This window comes from Myotis lucifugus, unplaced genomic scaffold (assembly GCF_000147115.1).
Source record: "Myotis lucifugus unplaced genomic scaffold, Myoluc2.0 scaffold_679, whole genome shotgun sequence".
Taxonomy (NCBI): Eukaryota; Metazoa; Chordata; class Mammalia; order Chiroptera; family Vespertilionidae; genus Myotis; species Myotis lucifugus.
In genome coordinates, this window is record NW_005871727.1 from 36,501 (window position 1) to 59,153 (window position 22,653).

General features: G+C 40.1%; 1 protein-coding gene across 1 annotated transcript in view; it reads left to right on the plus strand.

The window, feature by feature from the left end:
• Positions 1-22,653, plus strand: part of LOC102440046 (arf-GAP with Rho-GAP domain, ANK repeat and PH domain-containing protein 2) — a gene marked incomplete at its 5' end in the record, with an annotated part of 66,851 nt that overhangs the window by 34,368 nt on the left and 9,830 nt on the right. Inside the window, 5 exons of the mRNA XM_006105391.2 lie at positions 7,233-7,361; positions 14,835-14,974; positions 15,761-15,843; positions 17,368-17,403; positions 19,301-19,364. Coding sequence (XP_006105453.1) covers positions 7,233-7,361; positions 14,835-14,974; positions 15,761-15,843; positions 17,368-17,403; positions 19,301-19,364 — 452 coding nt within the window. The remainder of the gene's footprint in view (positions 1-7,232; positions 7,362-14,834; positions 14,975-15,760; positions 15,844-17,367; positions 17,404-19,300; positions 19,365-22,653) is intronic.

A 22,653-nucleotide genomic window follows, 5' to 3' on the forward strand; every position in this document is an offset into this window, starting at 1 on the left:
GGCCCGGATCGATGGGCTGTCTTACATCCTATGTTTTGTTCTTCTCTTTTTCTTCCTCATTCATCTATGTACCTATAAATATACCTCCCTGCTTTCCTTATACTTTCCTCTCACTCTCCCTGTCCCTCTTCCCTCTCCCTCTCCCTCTCTCTTCCTCCTCCCTTTCTCCCTTCTACTCTCTCCAAAAACCATGGGAAAAAATATCTCTGATGAGGATTAACAGTAACAAAAACATCTCATTTGTATTAATATGTTAATTTGCAATATTCACTGTCAAGAGTCAGTGACTCTGATGTTTTGGTGTCGGTCCACATGCGTCTCCTCCCCAGGCAGGCTCAGCCTTTCCCTCTCACAGAAAGTGTTCTGGCAAATGACTCCCGTGACCACCCACCCCCAATGCCAAGTCTGATGGCTTTGCTTCAGGCTTCACAGCACTTTTCCTTCTTGTGGCATTTATTGTTAATGACCATTCCCTTTTTCTGGCCTTCTGATTATCGTCAGTTCTTCTTCCTTTGTCTCCTAAATGGTGGGTGTCTGCTGCTCCAATCTCCTTTGCCATCTTTTCTCATTTGACATGTTCTTTATAGATAAGGTTCTTCCATTCTTTGTGTTTGACTAACACCTGTGAGTGGGTGTTCCCTGAATGTTCTTTACTCTTTCTCCATCTGACCTCCTTTAATATGCAGACTAAGGGTGTTAGTGCACTTTGTTCTATCTTTCTTTATAGAGCCCATCACACGGACTCATCTTTTTCAATGGGAGCTCGGACTCATCTCTCTCAATGGGAGCTCATCAGAAGGAAGGAGGAACTCTCTTTTTCTATCTCTAGCATTGGGCACAGTGCCTAAAATGTAGTTTCCATACAATTAAAATCTCTTGCACAAGCAAAGCACAATTTTGCATCACTGTATGGTTTAATGGTGGTAGAGTCTTTGATTTTTGATGTTTAATTTTAAGGCGAGGAGCTAGGTTATCAACTTCATCATATTTGTGAATAAAAGGCAACTGTTGGCATTACTGCCAGAATTACCTTTCTAAATCACAAATAGGAACATATTGCTCCATCATTTAAAATTGTTCCTCTCATTATTTACTCATTGCCTATCCTTTCTGCAAGATCCAGCTCAAATGCCTGTTCTCCATGATGATACTTAGATAGACATAGTTCTCACTGGTCTTTTTCTGATTATATGCTTGTCCTATATAATAAAAGCCTAATATGCTAAGTGTCAGGTTGGCCATTCAACCAATCAAAGTGTAATATGCTAATGATTTGCTAAGGCTGCTCAACCGCTCGCTATGACATGCACTAACCACCAGGGGACAGACACTCCAACTGGTAGGTTAGCTTGCTGCTGTGGTCCAGCCGATCGGGACTGAGCGAGACGGACTGGACACTCCCTGGAGCCCTCCCCAAGTCCCTCCCTGGCTGGCCAACCTTCTGCGTCTCTCCCCGGCCCTGATCGTGCACCAGTGGGGTCCCTCAGCCTGGCCTGCACACTCTCACAATCCGGGACCCCCTCAGGGGATGTCAGAGAGCCAATTTTGGCCCGATCCCACGAGGGAGTGCCTCTCAGCCAGAAGCCGGGCTCACGGCTGGCAGGCGCAACAGCGGTGGCAGGAGTCTCTACCGCCTCTATGGCAGTGCTAAGGATGTCCGACTGACGGCTTAGGCCTGCGAGGAGCGGGCCTAAGCCGTCAGTCGGACATCCCCCGAGGGCTCCCAGATCTCTAGTAGATCTATAATACTGTGTACTGTCTGATTATTGAATAGTAGTATGTATACATCTGGCTCTGCCCTAGACCACATGTTCTTTAGGACCCTTATATCTCTCACTGCCTCTAGCATAGTGCATTGATGTGGAACACATCCTGCAAATATCTTGTTAACTGAGATGGCACCTAAAATAGATGTATTCTGAACCTGAGTGACCTGGATTGTTGCTTCTTGGACAAATGTATCAAAATGCGGCAGGCACGTAAAAAATGATTTCTGCTTGTAGATGAGCAACTCCTAGGATATCTCAGGGCCCTGGTGAGGCCTGAGAGAGCAGATTGTCCCCTGCTTGCCTCTGTATCCGTTGTGTTTCTTGGAGATCCACCGCACGATAAGGAATCACAGATTTGGGGGTAGGCATCGTCTCCCTACTACCCTGTCCTCTCAAGGGTTGAGTCAAAGCATGCCCCTCTGTCACAGCATGGGGGCCCTGTGTCTTTGGGCATCAGTCCTCCCGACTAAGAGGAGCACGCAGAATGCATGAGGGTAGGAAGGAGACTGTAATAAACTTAGAAATATTGTCTTTAAATTTCATCTTGGAAAATGAAGGGATTGCTTACCCTGAAAATGACTGGGTATTGACTTGCATGTGACAATGAGTACATCACAGATGGTACAGTTGGGTTGGGGTGGGGTTGTTGTTGTTATTTTGGTTGCTCTTTTGGCTACTTGTCTAATTTTAAAAAAAAAGTTATCTTGTTGGAGCTATAAAAAGAGTAGGAGTCCTCAAGTTGTTTTGATATGTGCATGTCCCAATATATAATCAAAGGAACACCCCATATACCTCCAGGAAGAATACATTTGATGGAGTGAAGAATTCAGATTTGGCATGGTTTTAATGTTGGGTCAGCTGTTCAAGTAGAAACGCCAGCCGAGAAAACGAAGATGGTTTTCCCAGCTTTTAGAGGAACAAAGTGAGAAGCGCCACAGAGGGGCCTGTGATGATGTTGGCTTCCTGAAGCAGACGGAGCCGTGGCTCCACCTGACCTTCCGAAATGTTAAAAGCTTTATTGCTGGAAACATGCAGGGAGGATAAAGCGACATATGAAAAGAAGATGAAGGTGAAGGTGCTGGCAGTCACAAGATTGCAGCTGATAGGAGGAGTGTCAGCAGGGAATCGGTGCCTTTTCTAATGTAAATATAAATCCTCCAAGTACGCAGGTAACTGAAGATACATGAATACACGGATAAATAAGTGAACCAGAAGTGCTGGGTTTTACTGTAGGTGTCTGCAAATGTTAAAGCAACAGTCTCTGCCCTGTCATATCCAGTGCCTGCTTTGTATAATAATTATTCTGTAAGATTCCCTTTACTCTCTTGAGATAATCTATTATACTTATTTTTTAAAATAATATAGCACCCTAATGGTAATAGAAAATGAGAAAGGAGAATGTGTAGTAGAACATATAACTGCCGACACACTCCTGTATGGTCAGAGGTAAATGAAAATGGATCCCACACCTGTGTGAACTTCTCAGGGATGTGCCAGCTCCAATGCAGACTGATGTAAGCATGTCAGTTTGTGGCTCACACATCACTGGAAGCATTGCTATTGTTGGTGAAATGGTGTCTTAGTCCATTTGGGCTGTTATAACAGAATTACACAGTCTGGGTGGCTTATAAACAACAGACAGTTATTTCTCACCGCTCTGGAGGCTGAGAAGTCCAAGATCAAGGTGCTGGCAGATTTGGTGTCTGGAGAGAGAGATCAGCTTCCCAGGTCGCAGAGGGCTGACTTTTCTCTTTTCTCACGTGGTGGGAGGAAGCTTTGTGAGTCTTTCATAAGGGCACCTGTCCCATTCGTGAGGACTCTGCCTCCCAAAGGTGCTGCCTCCTAATACCATCACACTGGGGATTCGGTGTCAACATAACAATTTTTTTTGCCGGGGGGGGGCGCAGGGGACAGACATGCAGACTCTCACAAATGGTGAACAATTCCTAGAGAGTGCTGACAAAGCATGATCGTTTTCTTCCCATATGGTAGTTAGATTCATGGAAAAAATACATCAGGTTAAAACCATAGAACATATTTTGAGAATTTATAGGCATAAAGCGGAGTTTGAGTCTAGGCTCAGTTAATTTATAAGTAGGTTTTCACTCTAACTGCCTGGTGGGACACTTGAAATTACAACATCTTTAATGCCACTGAGTTGTACATGTAAAATGTGTACGTAAAATGGTACATGTGAAAAGGGCAAATTTTATGTTCTCTGTGTCTTACGACAGTTAACAAATGGTTGAAAGAACAAAAAATAATTTTTTAAAAGAACTGTTAAAAAATTTTGTATTGGATAGAGAAAAAGTCTTCCTTCGTCCCATCTTCTGAAAGATGCCAAGCATCCTTGACCCACTGCTGCCAATCGTTAGACAAGCTGAAACCCGCCCTGCGAGAGGCTGTTACCTTCATCAAGAGCTTCTCTTCTAAAGGGTGCTTTTATTTTAATGCTTCACCCTAAAACTGAGCCTGTCCTCTGCTGGTAGAGCCCCATATTCTGTAGGTCCTTGACTTGCTGAAAAACAGTAACTTACATTGAGAAGGGCCTCATTGAAGTGGGCTTTTTCACCGAGCAGATCAAGCTGGTGAGACACTTCTGTGCAGCAGGATCACAGTGAAATGTTTTACTAATTCTTCCTCAGAGCTGCTCTGATACAGAAGATCTGTTCATTGTTCACTGGGGTCCTTTCCAGCCCTTCTCTTGATTGACACAACGTGCAGTCGCCCTCTAATTATATGGACAGGACAGGGACAGACTTGCACCACTCGAAGTTTGGCACTAAGACTTTAATTATTGGGGAAGTCATAGTTGTCTAGGGAAATCCTGTGTCATTATCACCAGAAATTTAACCACAATACCTATAATTTCAAGTGAAAAATGGATAGTTCTCGTTTTAACAAGGGAGGCCAGGTATTTTTCTGTAAACAAGGTTTGAAACTATTAATAATGTGATTTACCTAGCTAACTTCCTCTATAACCTGTTCTTCTTGAGTAACTACACTGAATTTTCAGCAATTTTTATGCTATGGATAATACATAAATGAGTTATTTCTAATAATAACTTAATGCCAGATCATTTACACACCATATGATCTATCATGACAGATGATTGTGAATGTAACTATGCATAAAATTATTTGTAGGCATTCATTCAAATACTTTTTTGGTGGAGTCTAGGTTTTTCTATATAAAGTTTTATGTCATCTGGCAATAGTGACAGTTTTACTTCTTACTTTCCAATTTGGATACATTTTTATTTCTTTTTCTTACCTGATTGCTGTGGCTATGACTTCAAATTATAATTAGTTTTATTTTTAAATACAGTTCAATTGAATTATAACCTCTATTAATAGAAGACTACCAATTAATTATAGCTTTGGCAAATTATGGGCAATTATGATCTTTGCCAAACCTATTGCAAAATTATTTGAAGAAAAGCAAGATTGCTATAGCATAAAATATTTTCTTTAGTTTTACAAAGAATTATATTCTGCCCATTGATCCACTTACAGATATTTTCCATTAATTATAGTCCACCATAGAAACTCATAAGGTACTTCATTACTCAAATATTTATTGAACATCTATTATATACATACTCAGCACTCGACTGTGTACAGGGATATATTTGTAAACAAGAGGGAGATAAATCTTCAAGATATGTGGCCTAGTTGCTCTTCTTTCTTTCCCCTCCCTCTCTCCCTCCCTCCCTCCCTTCTTTCCTTCCTTCCTTCCTTCCTTCCTTCCTTCCTTCCTTCCTTCCTTCCATCCATCCATCATTTCTTCCTTCCTTATTTGAATTGCCATCATCATTGGCTTGCTCCAATAAACACAGAATGCAGAACTGCATTACATTGTACTGAATAGTAAGCAAAAATCTGGTATTTACATTGGAGGCAGAAAATTTGTTTTCTTCTTCTGTGGACCTGAGGTTGTTGATAAGTTCTGGAATGCCTGTGGTCATAGCAGGGCACACTAGTAACTACACTGAATTTTCAGCAATTTGTATGCTATGGAATATGTTAAGAGGAATATTATCTATTTGGTTGTCATTACTTGTGATTTTATCACCAATTAAAATATCATGGTTCATATGTGATTATGATATGGACAGATTCTTTCTTGTTTGTCATTGCCATTCCTACTTTAACCAAAATGAAAATCTCAGATGCTGTGTGCTTTACAGTTAGAAGGGTGTGAAAGAGTTGAATTGACTTACATTTGGTGATTTTATTGGGGAAGCTACCTCAGCATCTTCCTGTTAGAGCTTATGTTCTTGCTGTTTCAATTATACTATTTTTAGTGTACTGTGAAAGGATTGAATTTTTCCCCCAATATATGCTTTTGTTGTAACTTTTTATTAAATGATTGGCATATTTTGATCAGCAAAAAACTTTTCTATGAGGCTTTCATTATAATTGTAAAATCTATTTTTTTAACTCGGTGCTAAGGACTTCTCATGCATTAAAAAATATGATTGCCTAAAACAAAATGTATATGGATGAGTATTTATCAAGGAGAAATCTTTAAGAGGTCATTAACTTCTGGTTTTGGGTTCTTTATATCAACAGTTAATGTATAATATTGTCACATAATGTTTCTGATTGATGTTTCCACCAATAGTTAAACATAGATTAACTATTAGAATATTGATTGTTTTCATATGGTCTCTGTTGAAGTTACATTTTATGATTTTATATTAATTGACTATATGAATATCAGCTATAAGTTGTTCACTATTGATCAGATATTATAATTTGCTAATCTTTAGGATTAATTTATATTATTACTTGCTATTGGACAAGAGTAATTTTGCTAGTCCTTTCACAATTATTTAATTGCATGTGAAAAATAGACAGATTTCCATAAGCAAATCAGAATATTATTTTAAACTCAAAAGAAGGTACTGTAAGCCTGGCCAGTGTTGCTCAGTGGTGAGCATCAACCTATGAACCAGGAGGTCATGGTTTGATTCCCGGTCAGGGCACATGCCTGGGTTGCAGGCTTGATCCCCAAAGGGGTGCATGTAGGAGGCAGCTGATCAATGATTCCCTCTCGTCATTGATGTTCCTATTTCTCTCTTCCTCTCCCTTCCTCTCTGAAATCAATAAACATATATTTAACAAGATAAAAAAAAGAAGATAGTGTAAGATACTGATTTGTTATATATAAGGTTAGCATTATTTCTGAAATTATATCTAAAGGATAGCATCTGTGATATTTTAAAAAATCATTGAGCAAACCACAAATGTTCCTGCATAGATTCATTGATACAGTAAATTTTATTATGTACTGGTGTTCTAGGTGTTAACAGTCTCTTTTTATGTAGTCTTAATGCTATTTTTATGTAACGTAAGATATGATTATGCTTATTGTTGAATACAGATTTTTTAAAGGATTTAAAGAATGTGTAATTATAAAAAAATGATATTTTAATTTGCTTTGGTTTTACTTTGCAGAGCGCCCTCTTCACTACACAGAAAATGTGTTGGAGCAGGTGCTTCGGTGGAGCTCATTAGCTGAACCTGGCTCTGCTTATCTCGTGGTGAAGAGGTTCTTAACCACCGACACCATCAGACACTATAATGGTAGGTGCTGCTGTTATCTCACATTGCAACTATGACGGAAAGTTCAAGTGGTTGAAGGATAGTGACTACAGCACAAGTGGCATTTGCAAATGTCAAAAGTAAAAATGAGTAGCTAACTGCAGATCCCACTGACATAGTATTGTCCAAGAGGAGGAAGAACAGGTATGTGCACAGGAGTGCCATGTGCCAGAGTCAGGTTTCCTGGAGCCTAGCACTATGGTAATAGTTGGCTCATCTCATGGTACCAAGTTAATGTTTTTGGAAGGAACGGTTTATGTTGTAAGGGCTTCTTGCCATACTTCACTGTTTTTCTGATGTTCAGATAGCTGGTGAACCTTCCTGAATTATGAAAGTTCTCTGGGTACTCAGTGGCTCTCAGGGGTGGGGCAGTGTTGTCTCCCAGGGGACATTTGGCAATGTTTGGAGACATTTCTGACTGTCACAGCTGGGTGGGGTGGTGCTTCTGGTCTTTAGTGGGCAGACAAAAGGTATGCCACTAAGCATCCTACAATCCACAGCACAGCTCTTTACAACTAAGGATTATCTGCCCCAAATGTCAATGGTGTCCATGCTGAGAATTTCTGATTTAGATAGTCTATGAAACCTGTTCTAGTTCTTAAATCCTGTATTTTTCATTGTAACACTGAGATAAAGAAAAATTATGGAGCTTAGGAACCAAGTCCTGTCAACATTAGGAAACATATGTAATAAGTTCTTGTGGTTTCTTTTCTTTTAGAAAATAAGCCAACTTTTCAGGTAAATGTATAGTGTTTTCTGGTGAGAATTTTCTAGTATTCCTTAAATGTCTAATTCTTCCATGCTGTGAAATACTTGAAACCCACACTTGGAAATAATACCTCAGCTCTTGTTTGAATGTTAATGGGCTGGCTATGTGAACACAAATAGACAAAAATAGGATCTTAAAAGGCTGTGGTGTAAAGTGAGGTTTTGTGTAGGTGGAGTGAAAAATAATCCAAAAAAGTTCTGTTGGTCTTGGGGTGGGGGCGAGGAGATAGAGCAGGTTGAGAACAATGACATTTGAATTAAACTCTTTATGCTGATTAAAGACAAGAAGAGTGGTAGTGTGACTGAACATGGGCTCTGCCCACAAGCTGGGTAGGAAGACTGGGCAGTATAATGATGCCTCCCATACTCCTGTGCCTTCCTGGGGTTGTGAGTGTGTCTTTCTGTTGTGAAAGCATCACGCCTCTGTAAGGTCTAGACCAGCACCTTGCGTAAGAGCTGGAGAACCCCAGAGTGGAGGCAGGCTTACTGGTAAGTGACAGTGTCAGGATTTGGGTGAAACATTCTCTAGAGTAACTTTGGTGTTACTCTCATGCCCACTCCTTCCTCGAACAGGGTGGAGCTGAAGCACATCCCTGTCCTTGCACTATTCCTACCTCCGTTTGCCAAACCAACATGCAGCTTGTTATCATATCTATAGTTCTTCCTACCAGGAAACGGTCTCATTGCATGAATAACATCAGGTTTTAGTGTAACACTGTCAGCAAATGCATTAATTGGACCATTTCACATTAGTAGTTAACGTATTTTGGGTCAAATATACGAGTACCTATGAAGTACATTTTTAAAATACTTTTTATAGTTTTCTAGCCAACAAAATATGTATAAATGTTTTTCATTAGAGCTTGATTTATATTTAGATTGCCAAAGCAAAACAATCGCTTTCACTGTGGTGGGTCTGCATCTGTGTGGATTTAGGATGACCCTTTTAAATCGGCTCTGGCCTGTGGTTTGTGTGTGTGCGTGTGTTTTTAAATCAGTTTCTTAAATAATGATTTTTGTCCCCTATACTTGTGTATTACAGCAGCCTGGCATTTAGAAGTACGTTTTATGGGATATACTTGGTGATAGATTTTCGGGGGGTTAGATGTTCAATCTGCTTTGTCTCTGTCTTGGCAAATGTCTCCTAAATCAATCACAATGACCACCAACTCCAGAATCGTTGCTCCGTTCCATACATCCACTTCTTCTTAAACTTGGCATCTGAAAGGAAAATAATGAAAGTAAATGGAATGTGATGTCTCTGTCAATTTGTTAGAAATATTGGCATCATCTCAGAAATACATTCCTCTTCACAGTAAGATGGAATAAGGTTAAATATTTCTCTCGCTGAAGATTTTCTTTTTCTAAGCTGGGTCCCAACTAGAAATCAGCTAAGTTTGAAACTAGGGTGGTTGGCTGCAACCACATTCTCTCTCAGTAAAACAATAGCTAATGCCTTAACATTTTTAGAAGCATTGAGTAGCAATAACCTTTGCACTCTGTCCCCGCAAACTTGACACCTAGTTGCCACAAATTTTACTCTCTGGCCACCTAACATTATTCCAACTATATATTTACACACAATAATATCTGTGTGACTTGCATTTTATTAATTGTATTGTTACAGGAGAATTAAACTTCCCTGTCGCTCATAGGAGCGAGGTATAGGTTCTTAGGAAATGGCTGAAAGAATTTTCAGAAGCCCCACGGGCGGATGGGAGGTGGAAGAAGGCTTTATTTGCGTGAAGTTACGTCTCTCGGGTTCCAAAGCCCCTGCCCCTTAAGCCAGTCCTGGAAAAGGTGCAGCTGGGGCTCCAGCAGAGCCAGAAGCAAGGCCATGTCCAGAGCTTCCCTTCCACGTTGTAGCCGGTGTGGCTCAGCACCCACACTCATTAAAGTCCATTAGTCCATGTGGGGCGCCCCCCCACACGGCCGTGAGCCCTGCCGCAGGAGTCACAGGGCCCAGCGTGTGAGAGAGAAGAGCGAGAACTTCCATTGTTTAAGTGTATTCAGGTTTCGTGTGCTTGCAGTGGCCATGCCCATTCTGACCACTAATTTGTTTCTGGCTGTGCCGGGCAGATAGGCAGGCACCTTCCCACATCACTCAGACCTTACTGGGCATGGTCCCTTCCCCCATCACTCAGTGGGGAGCAGACTTGGAGAGTGTCAGATGCAGCTTTTTGGCAGAGCTGTGTAAATGGCATGCCTGCCTCTAGTCTTCCCTTTCCTCCTTTCCTGTGAAGTAATTACCAGGTTATTACAACGGCATCCATGTGATAGTTGTTGGTTTTTAATGTAATAAATTCTAAGCATATCCTTTCGATTGACATGTTTTCACCACCTTCATGCTAAATGAAGAATTTTTATCAAATAATACGTTTGGAGGTTTAGGGGTGTTAGTTTTCTGAGTTTCCTCACTTTTTCTGAACAGTTTAAAATGTAGACATAGCAATAGGAATAGATTTAGAATCAGCCAACACTTATTTTCTGCTCATTCATTTAAGGTAATGAGGTAACATACTTTGCTTTTATAGAAGTATACTAGAGTAAATGAATTTTCTGTTGCCTCTACTTAAAAATCAATTCTGTGCTTTTCCAAAGCAGCATTTGATTTCTTAGAAACAGTTTGCGCCATTGTCATTATTGTAATGAGGAGTTAACTAACTTGAAAAGAAAGATAATAGTCCTCAAATTTCTTTTCTACCCCATGGATTATGACCGAGACATTGAGACAGGGAGTATAAAACTTCATTAAAATGGCTAAATAGACTTTGTCATAGCTAACCCTATTAGACAATCTTTTATCATTAGCTCTCATATTGAGTTGTTTGAACATCTCTATCACAAGTAAGGCATATATTTATAGCTTCTGTAAGGTTCCAGAATAAATAATTTTATATTACTGAAGCCTTATTTTAAGTGCTAAAGTTCTTTAAAAATTACCTCCATAGAATGTAATGCATGGGAGTCTAGTTTTAATGATCTCAATGGGGAAGAAATACTTTTAAGATATAAGATGTAACTCAAATGCAGATCCCTGTGGGTTTCTAAATTTAGATTGCTGCATAGGACAGATGCTTCGGAATTAAATTTGCATTAGAATCCAACAGTTTAAAATGCATCTGCTTCCGGCAAGTTCAGACCTGGAAAGCTGAGCTATCCACTATCAACTGACTCAAGAAAATAAAAAGAAAATGTCAGCAGAAATAGTATGAGTCTATAAATCATAGTCTAGCTAAAATAATTTACATTCCACTTCCATCAAATCTTTTTAATCCGAAGGTAAGACCTAGTCCACTTCAAGTGGAAGTATTTTCTTGGGACTTGATGATAGTCTTTGGTTATTCACTATAGATAGAGTAGGAATGTACTGACTTTTTCTCATGTTACTATTTGGTACTGAGAAAACCAATTGATAAGTTTCTGTTAGCTCTCTGTTTCATACAGGAATCTGTGGAAAATATAGAGGATTATCTTTTCCCACAAGGAACAGAAAAGCTAAATGTATGAAGACTGTTTAAAAATAAATGTAAATACAAACACAAGATGCTATAAGTGACTACTGTAGGCCAGGATGCGTATGTTTATGCAGAGCTTTCAGGCACGGAAAGGTGATTCAGCTCCAAGGTCATTGACATCCTTCCTAACACTGAATGTCTCTTGGTCAAGGAAATATCTCCTGTGTTATTTTTCTTGTATGTCTTGGTCTTCCATTATAAGACTCTATCTCATTCCTTTGCTCACTAAAAGTACCCGTTGAGTAAACTTTTTAAAAATATAAATGAATAAAACACTTTGTAATTGAGGAAGTTTCGGACAAAATTTCACTGGACTGCTCTCTCACTTTTATCTGGGTAGTAAGGGCATGTTTTCTAAGGGAAATTAGCAGTGTATTGTTACAGAGACCACGGTGTGTACTTCTCAGTCTCTTGCTTTGGATGCTTCCTGAGCCATTAAGAATGGGACCCTAGAAGAAGTTACTATTTGGGTTGACACAGGGGTAGGGTCACTGAATTCTGTTTTGGATGTGTTGGATTTTGCTTGTCTGTGAAGTGTGTCCAGGGGTAGATGTCTGGAAGGGACCTAAGGAAGCAATGGAGCTCATTGCATGGGACGTGGTTTTAGCCTTGGGAGAACACCAGATCATGCTGCTTACTTATTACAGAACATTAGAAAGCTGAGTATAGAGTTACCATCATTTGCATGTAAGGGATGGGTGTATCAAGAGAGGCCCATGGTGTATGAAGGAACAATTAGAAAGCTTTCAAGAAAACAAACACAGAGCAGTGTCACGGAAATCATCAAAGGAGTAAGTTATAGATAAAGAGTGCAGTGTAAAATGGTACATGAGTTCAGGAAAAGCACCCAGATATTTATTGTTGTGGTAATGGTGGTGATCATAATTGTGACGATTACTTAGAAGTGTCTCAGTATAAAAGGCAGGATTCTGCATTAGATATTAAGAGACCTGAACTGTGATTCTAGTACACTTGCCTTCTAAACTACATAACCTTGTGAGCCACAATTTTATCATTTATAAAATGAGATTGTTTGGCTCAGTGGAAAAAGCATCTGCCTGCGGACTGAAGGGTGCCAGGTTCAATTCTGGTCAAGGGCACATGCCCAATTGCTGGTGCGATCCCCATTAGGGAGTGTGTAGGAGGCATCTGACCAATGATTCTCATCATTAATGTTTCTATCCCTCTCTCCGTCTCTCTTCCTCTCTGAAATCAATAAAGATATCTATCTATATATATAAAAGCCTAAGCAACCGTTACAACTGAACAACCAGAACAACCGGTCAACCAGTAGCTATGATGTGCACTGACCACCAGGGGGCAGATGCTCAACACAGGAGCTGCCCCCTGATGCTCAGTTCGCTCCCACAGCCAACCTCCCACGGCCCCTCCTCCTAACCAGCCGGCCCCCATTGGTCCCTGCTGCTTAACTATTCATAGAGACCTGCTTCTGGGTCGGGGTTTCATACGTAGCAGAGCAGCTCCCTCCCTGCAATCTATTGAAAGTCAGCCCTTGACACAGGGTCTGCCTCACTCCCATCCTCTCCCTTCCCCGGGGGCCGCCTGCCCACCGCAGTGGTGGCGCGGTGGCGAGGGAAGGCGGGGAACTGCATGGTGGCAAGGCACCAATGGCAGCATCGGTGTCCAGCATCCATTCCTTCCGCACCCAGCCCAGCAACTGTTGCCTCCTCTCCCGACCCAGCCAGGACCTTTGGGTTTCAGGCTGGGATGGGGAACCAGGGGTGGGTGGCGGCAGATGTGGCCCCTTTTCAGGGGGGCCAAGGGCCGGCTCCCTCCTTGGGGCCGGCAGCCAACCTCCCGTGGCCCCTCCCCCCCACCCCATGCACAAATTTGTGCACTGGGCCTCTAATATTTAAATAAAAATAAGATGAGATTGTGTTACCTCTACTCCCTACTTCAGAAAGTTGCATGCAAATCATATGACATAAAATACATAAACATTTTGAAAAGTCTAAAATGTATACTAGTTTTATGTAATGTTTATTTTGTTTCTTGATCTTCCAGTTGTAGTAAAACATGTCTTCAAGTCTTTTAACTGGAAACTATGCATGAATATTTTAAAATTGTATAACCTTAGCACTAAGAAATTGCTAAAGGTCCAAGTCCTGATATGGTGTCCCACTCTGCATCTTTTGTGGACACCATCTAATATGTGGGCCACAGCAACCTGCAGGACAAGTGTGATTTTTCCTGTTTTACAGGAAAAGCAGGCGTTGACATCATAATAACAGTGTCATGGCTACTTGGCTTCAATGTTCTTTCTCTCCATTGCACTTCAGGTCTCAGGCAAGCAGCTGATCACTGTCTGGATTTCCAGGAGAAAGTTTTAGATTGGAGATATAGTGATACACTTATACATGATAAATTTATGGAGATAGAGTGATAAATTTATGCAAATACATACAAATTTGGTGTTCTTACCAAAAAGTGTTTTCTTAATAAAATTAGTTGAAAAGACTCCTACGCGTGGGATAATCACAGTATTGCATATGAAATACAGTTGATGTTAAATACTCTACCTTAGCCGTTTTGCCCTGTTACTCTTACCTGTTTTGTATTGACAGGAATGTCTCGATCACCTTAAAAATTCTTTGATTCCTGTGTCAGAATTCTGGTAGAGGTTTCCCTCTTTACCTGTGTATTTGCATTCTTATATGAGTGCTATTGAAAAGAAATATGAGGCAAGCTGATGATGTAATTTTAAGTTGCTTCATATCCACATTAATACCTATGTATATAGTGACCTTAATTTTACTAGTATATTTCATTTAAACTCACATATCCAAAATATTATCATTTCAACATGTAATTAATATTGCAAAATTGGGAGATTTTTTTTTAACTTTTTTGAACTGTCTTCAAAATCTGTAAGTATATTTTATCTCGATTGAGACTCGCCATGTTTTAAGTGCTAATGGGACAGGATAGGCAGGCCTATGTATTACTGATATAAATAGATCCAGTTGTTGGATCTGCAACTTGTCCAACACGCCCCTGACATGTACTATTCCCAGAAATTTACCATCAGCTTCTTAATGATAGGAAATAAGTTATTTATAATATCAAAACTGAAAGTATAGAAAAGTTTTATATTCTGTTCCAAATAAATGAAAATGTACCTCACTTACAAAAACAACGTACTTTACAGAGAGAAATGCCCTGGAAAGTATCAAAGAGGGAGCCCTGAAAATCAAAGAAGAACCATCTAAAATACTGTCTGGAAATAAATTTCAAGACCGGCACTGTGTTTTACGAGATGGATATCTGATTCTTTACAAGGACCTGAAGGTATTTGCGTATGTGGTATTTGACTATGTACACGTTTCTGTGTGGGTATTTACATTCTTATACCTTTCTCAGCCCTCTCTCGTGGAAGTCAAGGCCTGTAGGAAATAAAATAAAATGCAGAGTAAGCTGAGGATTCCTCTTAGTGGTGGGCAAACTACGGCCCGCGGACCGGATCCGGCCCTTTTGAAATGAATAAAACTAAAAAAAAAAAAGACCGTACCCTTTTATGTAATGATGTTTACTTTGAATTTATATTAGTTCACACAAACACTCCATCCATGCTTTTGTTCCGGCCCTCCGGTCCAGTTTAAGAACCCATTGTGGCCCTCGAGTCAAAAAGTTTGCCCACCCCTGAATAGCCTTTATTTATCTCACACTACATGAAATATCATGCATTTTAATGTGGAAATATGAATATATATGAAAAAAGGGTGCTGCCCCAAGCAACACTTGTAGTGTGGTGGAGTTATATTTGTATTGTATTTTTAAAATATGAAAAAATGAAAAATTATCAATTCTGATATACATCTGGTTCCAGCAGTTTTGAATAAGAGATTATTATGTGTGTGTTTAAATATACATATATAAACAGACATATATATCCAAACTTATCTATTTAAATTTACAACATTATAATCAAAACAATCTTCATTTACTAAGAGCTGGTATTACATTCATAAAGCATTGGAGAAACTAAGCAATTCTAAACCAAATCAACATTCAAGGCAAATAGCAAGGATATTTGTAAAGTCTGTTCAATTACATACTATTTTGTTTTCCTTACAGAGTAGCAAACATGACAAAATGTTTCCTCTCAGTTCAATGAAGTTTTATCTTGGAGTGAGAAAGAGAGTGAAACCTCCAACAAGGTAAAGCTTGAAAGGGAAGGGTGGCTGAAAAAGTTATGGGAATGTATGTCTGTTCAAGGAATTAGGATCGGAGGCATTGGTCTAACTTTATAAACTGTGCTTTAGACAAGTTTCTTAAGATGCCAGATCCAGAGAACGTGTGTTTGTAGCTAAGGAGGGAGCCCGTTTCCCTAAAGGCTCCTCCTGGATGAGTGTGTGTCCCCTTTGTAGAACAAGAAATCCCAGGAGCCCTGTCTGCTGGGAAACACCTGGGTTTGCCCTCATCCTACCCCTTGCTCAGTCAAAGCCTGGGGGACACAAGGAATGTTCCAGGCAAGTCTGCCCACAGGAAGACAGACAGCTGCCCTCAGCCTGGCTCTCTAATTTCCCTTTTTGCTTTGCCAAATTTGGTAGTAAATCCACAGCACGTGGATGGACCCCTCCTAAACATTCTGTTCCTCTTAGCACTTGAATCAACCCAGCATTCGGTTTACACTGTGCTTACTTTCTTTTAATCCTCACCTGAGGATATGTTCAGTGATTTTAGGAAAGGGGACAGAGAGAGAGGAACATTGATGTGAGAGAGAAAAATCCATCGGTTGCCTCCTGCACATGCCCCTACCCAGGATCGAACCCACAACCTACATATGTGACGTGATTGGGAATTGTACTGCAGCCTTTTTTTTGGTGTAAGGGACGACGCTCCAACCAACTGAGCCACCTGGCTGGGGCCATACTGTACTTTCTTATCAGAAGTTACTTTGACTTAGCTAATTAATGTTTCTACTTATACACCTAATCTCATGAAACTTCATTTTAATGAACTGTCTATGGTTTGTGAGTCTGAAAACATTCTCACTTTTGCCTCCATGCTTAATTTATAAGCTCAACACAATTACCTGTGTTGCAATTGGCATATTTTTCAAATTCTCACACTATCAGCAGGTCAGTATGAATATTATCTTATTTTGGCCATTTTTCTAGACATCCGCTTTTACTCAGCCAAGGCTATCTTCTGAGAGATTTCCCCCACTGCCCCATGACATCACGAGGCTCCTTCCCTCCATCTCCCTCCGCATATTTAAATGTGTAGCCAATATAATGAACAACATAAACTGATAAACAAAAACAGATCTAGAGACAGAAGCATCGATCACTCAGTCAAACCTCAGAGGGAAGGTAGGGGAGGGTGGGGTAAGGGGGAGAGATCAACCAAAGGACTTATATGCAATCATATAGGCCTAACCAATGGGCACAGACAACAGGGGGGTGAAGGCATGAGTCGGGGGGATGTGGGGTAATGTGGGGATAAGGACACATATGTAATAACTTAATCAATAAAGAAATTTTTAAAAAATGTGTAGCCAAGTCCCTCAACAGTTACCATTTATGTCCAGATAAATCACACCGGTGGAATCTTCACTGTAGGTGCCAATTCTGTTATGCCTTTCCACCATTAAGTGTCACCTCCTTAGCACCCCATCCTGTTTCCTGGTAAAGTTTGTCATTTTGAATATGTTTGTGTTTTTTCCCCATGTGGCGCAGTTGGGGATTGACAGCGTATTCTGAAAAACATCAGTGGTAAGTTCCAGCTGGCAGTTTGGGGATCTGGTGTATCGATATAACTTCAGTAAATGGATAATGTTGTGACTTGGCAGATAGATCTGTAGACAGGAAGTCTTTCACCTAAGGGAAGGTGAAATCTTTACTAAACAGAGTCTAGGAAGAGGAAACTATATTTGCTTTCAGAGTTTAGGTCCATCCCTGTCCCACGTATCCTAATTGCCAGTGCCTCTTAAGAGCAGCTATATCTGATTTCTTCCTGGTTCCTATTGAGTGTGGGATCCTGGCTCTTATGGGATAAGCAGGCAACATTCAGTTTTAAGTAAGGGATAAGAACTAGCTCAAACTCAGCTAGAAAGGAAAATCTTGGTTTCAAACCTGTTTGTTATGTATTTGTACTTGATTCCACTGATGTCATCGGATCGAGCCACCTCCCGAAAGGTTATACAAGATGTCTCCTTCTCTCTCACCTTCCTGCGTCTGATGAATCCAAGCCATACCAGACTGCTTCTTCACTGTCTCTGATCCACCACACCCCATATCCTAGGGCCCTGCCTTCATTCACCTGCCAGGATTAGTCCAGAGGTTCGAAGCGCTCTTCCTGCTTCTGACCTTGCCTCTGTCTCTAGGACATTCTCCACCGGGCCCCAAAGAGACTTTCTAAAATGTATCACGTTACTTTCCTGCTTTAAAACTCTCCTGTGAATCCTGTCACCTTACAGGATAAAGCACAGAAGGGTTGCCCTGGCATGCAAGGCCCTTAAATATTTGCTCCATCAGCTTCATTGCCCATGACTTTCCCTTTTTGCTTAATGATAAAACAGTTATGTCTTGAATTCACCGCCCATGCCTTGCTGTGTCACATCTCCATGTTTAATAGATGTGGTCTCCTTATTGAGCCTTCATCCGTACGATGTGCTGCCTCTTCCTCATCACTGTCCTCTCCCTGCCCGCCTGGCACACTCCGCTGTCCTTCATTCAAGCCATAACTCAGGTGCCCCAAAGTCCTGTAGCTCTCACCTTTAATCTTTATGTCTTCTTTGTATCTACAGTATTTTGTACACAGTGATGTGTAATTAAAATGATCTGTAATTAAAACCTTGAGAAAGGTTCTCTTGGATATGATAAATGGAAAAGGACAGTGTCTCTATGATAATCTTTCAATGAAGAATATTTCAGAAATGTTAACATTTTTAAAAATTAATTTTATTATACAGGGATATAAAAACTATGGTGGCATCGAATGCCCATTTTCTCATTTTGCCATCAGTCACAACATTTTCCTCTTATAGGAAACAACCTCCATCTCATCCCCAAGTGTGCTGTTTCTATGTTCGTGTTCAACTTTGCGCTTCTCTCACTGTTTTAATTTATTTGTTTGCATTCCCGGCTCCCCTAATGGACTGTGTGAATCTTGAGGGCAAGCGCTCTGTATATATAGGTTTTCAATAAAAGGTGTTATTGGACGGGCAGTAGTTTTTTCATTTAGCTTCTTTTTCACGAGTCTTGTAGGTATTAATGTTTATAATCATAATGATGGAGACTGTCTAAGCCTTTTTAAAAATCTGCTGTTAAGAAAATATGCACACATTTTTCTTCTTAAACTGGGAGTTTCTAGGGGAAAAGGTGTTTTACCAAGTCTTGCACCTGAAAAAGCAAATGAGGTTGACCTTTCCAAAAATATTGCTGATCATTGTTCAGCAATTATCAAAACCTTAGCTATATTTTGTTTAAAATAGCATATGTACACTATTATCCTGACATCGTACACTAAGCAACCTGTACTGAAATACTCCCATTTTGAGTGCATTAAGCCATCAGTCAGAGAAACCAAAGGGGTTTCTGATCACTTACTTACCAAATACACTGGAGAATAGACTTTTTTATCTATATAGTCATACCTCTTGCTTTGCAGGCACCTGTGTTGTGACAGTTTACAAACTCAGATGGAGTGGATGGCCAGTGTCTTCCTTGCCCAGGTAAGATACCTGTTTCCAGTTGTTCAGGAAAGTGTAATGATGGTGTATGGGAAATGGCGGTGGTTTTCGATTAATGTTTGAGTTTTACGCATATTCTTTTATTTACTCATGTATATATTTTTAATACATAAGCATCCGGATTTATCCCTTACTCTTTGAAAGAGAGTTTACTCTCTTCATAGAGGCTTTTTGCCAGCCCAGCAGCTCTGCAGCCTAGGGGAGGTGTGTTGCTTCAAGATGACAGGATAAGAAAGAGGGCCTTGTGGAAGCTGCCACCCTAGCAGAGCCTCACATGATCCTACTCTCCCCACCCTGCCTATCCACAGATAAGGACAGGAACCTACATTTCTTTATACTTGTTATTTTCTAGAAACTTCAAAAAGAGTTAATGCTTGTGTACCTTGCAACAAACTATGCATGGTGATTCTTAACAACGAGGAAATAGAGATGAACAAAGGTTCCATCCTTTGCTTAGGACCATATATTTAGTTAGTGGTTGAAACCCAGAGACAAACACATACACTCCATTCCCCATTCAGTCTCCTTCCTGGAGGAGGGCTCACTTTTGAGGGGAAGGTTTCAGTAGTCCCATTAGTAGAATTGGTTTCCCCCCTCCATCCCCCCAGCCCTGTCTGGCTGAATTCCAGCATTGCTTCGCACAAGAGCATTGAAATTCACGGTCACGATTAAGTTGCCACTCTTTATTACTGAGGATGTACTTCCCCATTTCTCTTACAAGTTAAGTTAATTCACCCCCCAAATCTGGTCATTTTCTCTGTTCCTTTAATTTATTATCCTCTCCGGTGGTTAATAAATACTGTTCTCAGCCTGACGCTATTACTACCTGGGAATACATTTGCAGAAAAAGACTGGTTGCTAACTTTTTTTAGAGACTTTTCTTCTTTTTGCGGGACTTTTTAATAATTCAGATATTCAAGTCCTACTTTAAAAAACTGGATTTGAAGTATTTTACTAAAATTGGAACTATAGAGTCGAAAACTGTTACGCTGTGTCTTTGTGGTGCAACTAAATTGATTTTTTGTTTTTTTTGTTTTTATAATTGAAGTCAGTCCATTCTGTAGTTTGAAAATCAAAGTATAGACAGCCAGGAAGCAGGTGCTGCTCTCACAGCAAAGTTATTTTCCCCCACCTCGCCTATCCTGTGTGGTCTCAGCCCAACTACCTTCCTTTGTCCATTCCACATTTCAGGATTAATGTCAACACAAAGCTCCTTTGGGATTTAAGGGTTTAATGGGTCACCTCCATAGAGAAACAGACAAGAATGTAGCAGATGTTAAAAATACACACACACATAATAATAGTAAGTGTCCCTCCCTTACAGTGAGTCCTTCCAGTGCCCAGAATCCTTTTCTGATATCCATCTCCATCCTCACCCCTGCCTCAGATTTCAGCCTACATGTCACATTCTCAGAAGCTTTCTCATTCTCCATTTAGACCTTCCTATGGGAACACTTCACTCCTGCACTCCGAGGTAGCACTAAGTACAAAACATTTGTGCATTTAGATTTTCCATTTCTGTCTTTCCTACTAAAATGTAAATTTCATGAGAGGAAGGACTCTGTCAATCTTTTTTTTCTAATTTTACTTTTCAGTTACAGCTTACATTTATTATTTTGTTTTAGTCTCAGGTGTACAGCATAGTGGTTAGACAGTCATATATTTTAAAGCGATTCCTCCCAATATTTCAAGTAACCCCTGGCACCATACATAGTTATTATAACGTTATTGACTATATTCCCTATGCTGATGTTTATATTCCTGTGACTATTGTATAACTTTTTAATCCCTTCAACCTTCTTCACACAGTCCCCCAACCCACCTCCCCTTGGCAACCACCAGTTCACTCTGTCTTTTGAGCCTTTCAATTTTGTTTACTTTATTCTTTAGCTTCCACATATAGGTGAAATGATATGGCATTTCACCTATATGTGAAATGTTTCTCTGACTTACTTCACTTAGCATAATACCCTCTAGGTCTTTCCATGCTTTTTGGTAAGATTTCATTCTTCCTTTATGACTGAATAATATTCTATTGTGTAAATGTACCACCACATTTTTATCCACTCCTCTATGGATGGGTACTTGGATTGCTTCTAGATCTTGGCTATTGTAATGGACATAGGAGTGCATATGTTTCTTTCAAGTTAGTATTTTGGGATTCTTCGGATATATTCACAGAAGTAGAATCTCTGAGTCATAAGGAATTCTATTTTTAATTTTTTGAAGAACTTCCATACTGTCTTCCACAGTGCCTGCACCAGTCTGCATTCCCACCAACAGTGCATGAGAGTTCCCTTTTCTCCACATGCTTGCCAATACTTGTTTATTGATTTATTGCTGATAGCCATACAGACAGGTGATATCTTGTTGTTTTATTTCTCTGACAGTTAGTGACATTGAACATCTTTTCATGTGTCTATTGGCCATCTGTATGTCCTCTTCGGAAAAGGACTCTTTATTATGTATATCTGTGTCACAGAACCCAGTGTCTTTTACAAAGTACATGTTCAGTTAGTATTTGTAAGATAGGAAAAAGAGAAAATAAATAATCAGATCAAATTTAAAATAGATATTAGTGTGATAAAATAAAATAATGAATAAATAAAATAATCGAGGGGAAGGAAAGCCAGTGTGACTGAGGTAAGGAAGGGTATTAACTGAGAAGGGTTCTCAGGGAAGAGTTTTTTGAATGAACTGACAGATGTGTCAGCAAGTTTGGGGATTGTATGACTGACGCTATGTGTCTCAAATGAGGTGTACAAGTATGTAGTAGCAGGGGAACATGCCAGGGATGGGGACCAGCAAGATCCCTAGATGTCATAATCTTGGCTTATTCTAGGACCATCACAAAGGCCTATGAGAGACAGGTGGTAAGAGAGGAGGAAGACAGAGAACAGATCATGTAGTCCCCTTTGAGAGTTTGAGAGGGAAATAAGGAAAAGATAACCAATTTACATTAATTGAAAAAATAGCGTTGGTTGAAGCCATACTCTCAAGAGTGAGAGATGGAAGCAGGAGGAATGCCTGTGTGGGTGAGGATGGCAGCTCCGACTAGGGTGGATCTGCTAAAACATTCAGATTCAAGAATACTGGAAGGCAGAGCCAATAAGGCTTTCACATTAATTGGCTATACTAGTTTGAGAGGATTAGAATCTTAGTTTTTTGGCCTTGGGCAACAGGCAGATGTAAGTGACATTATCAGAGACAAAGGGGGGAAAGGGAGAGTTCTTTTCCAGCCACATGGAATTTGAGATACCTTTTAGACATA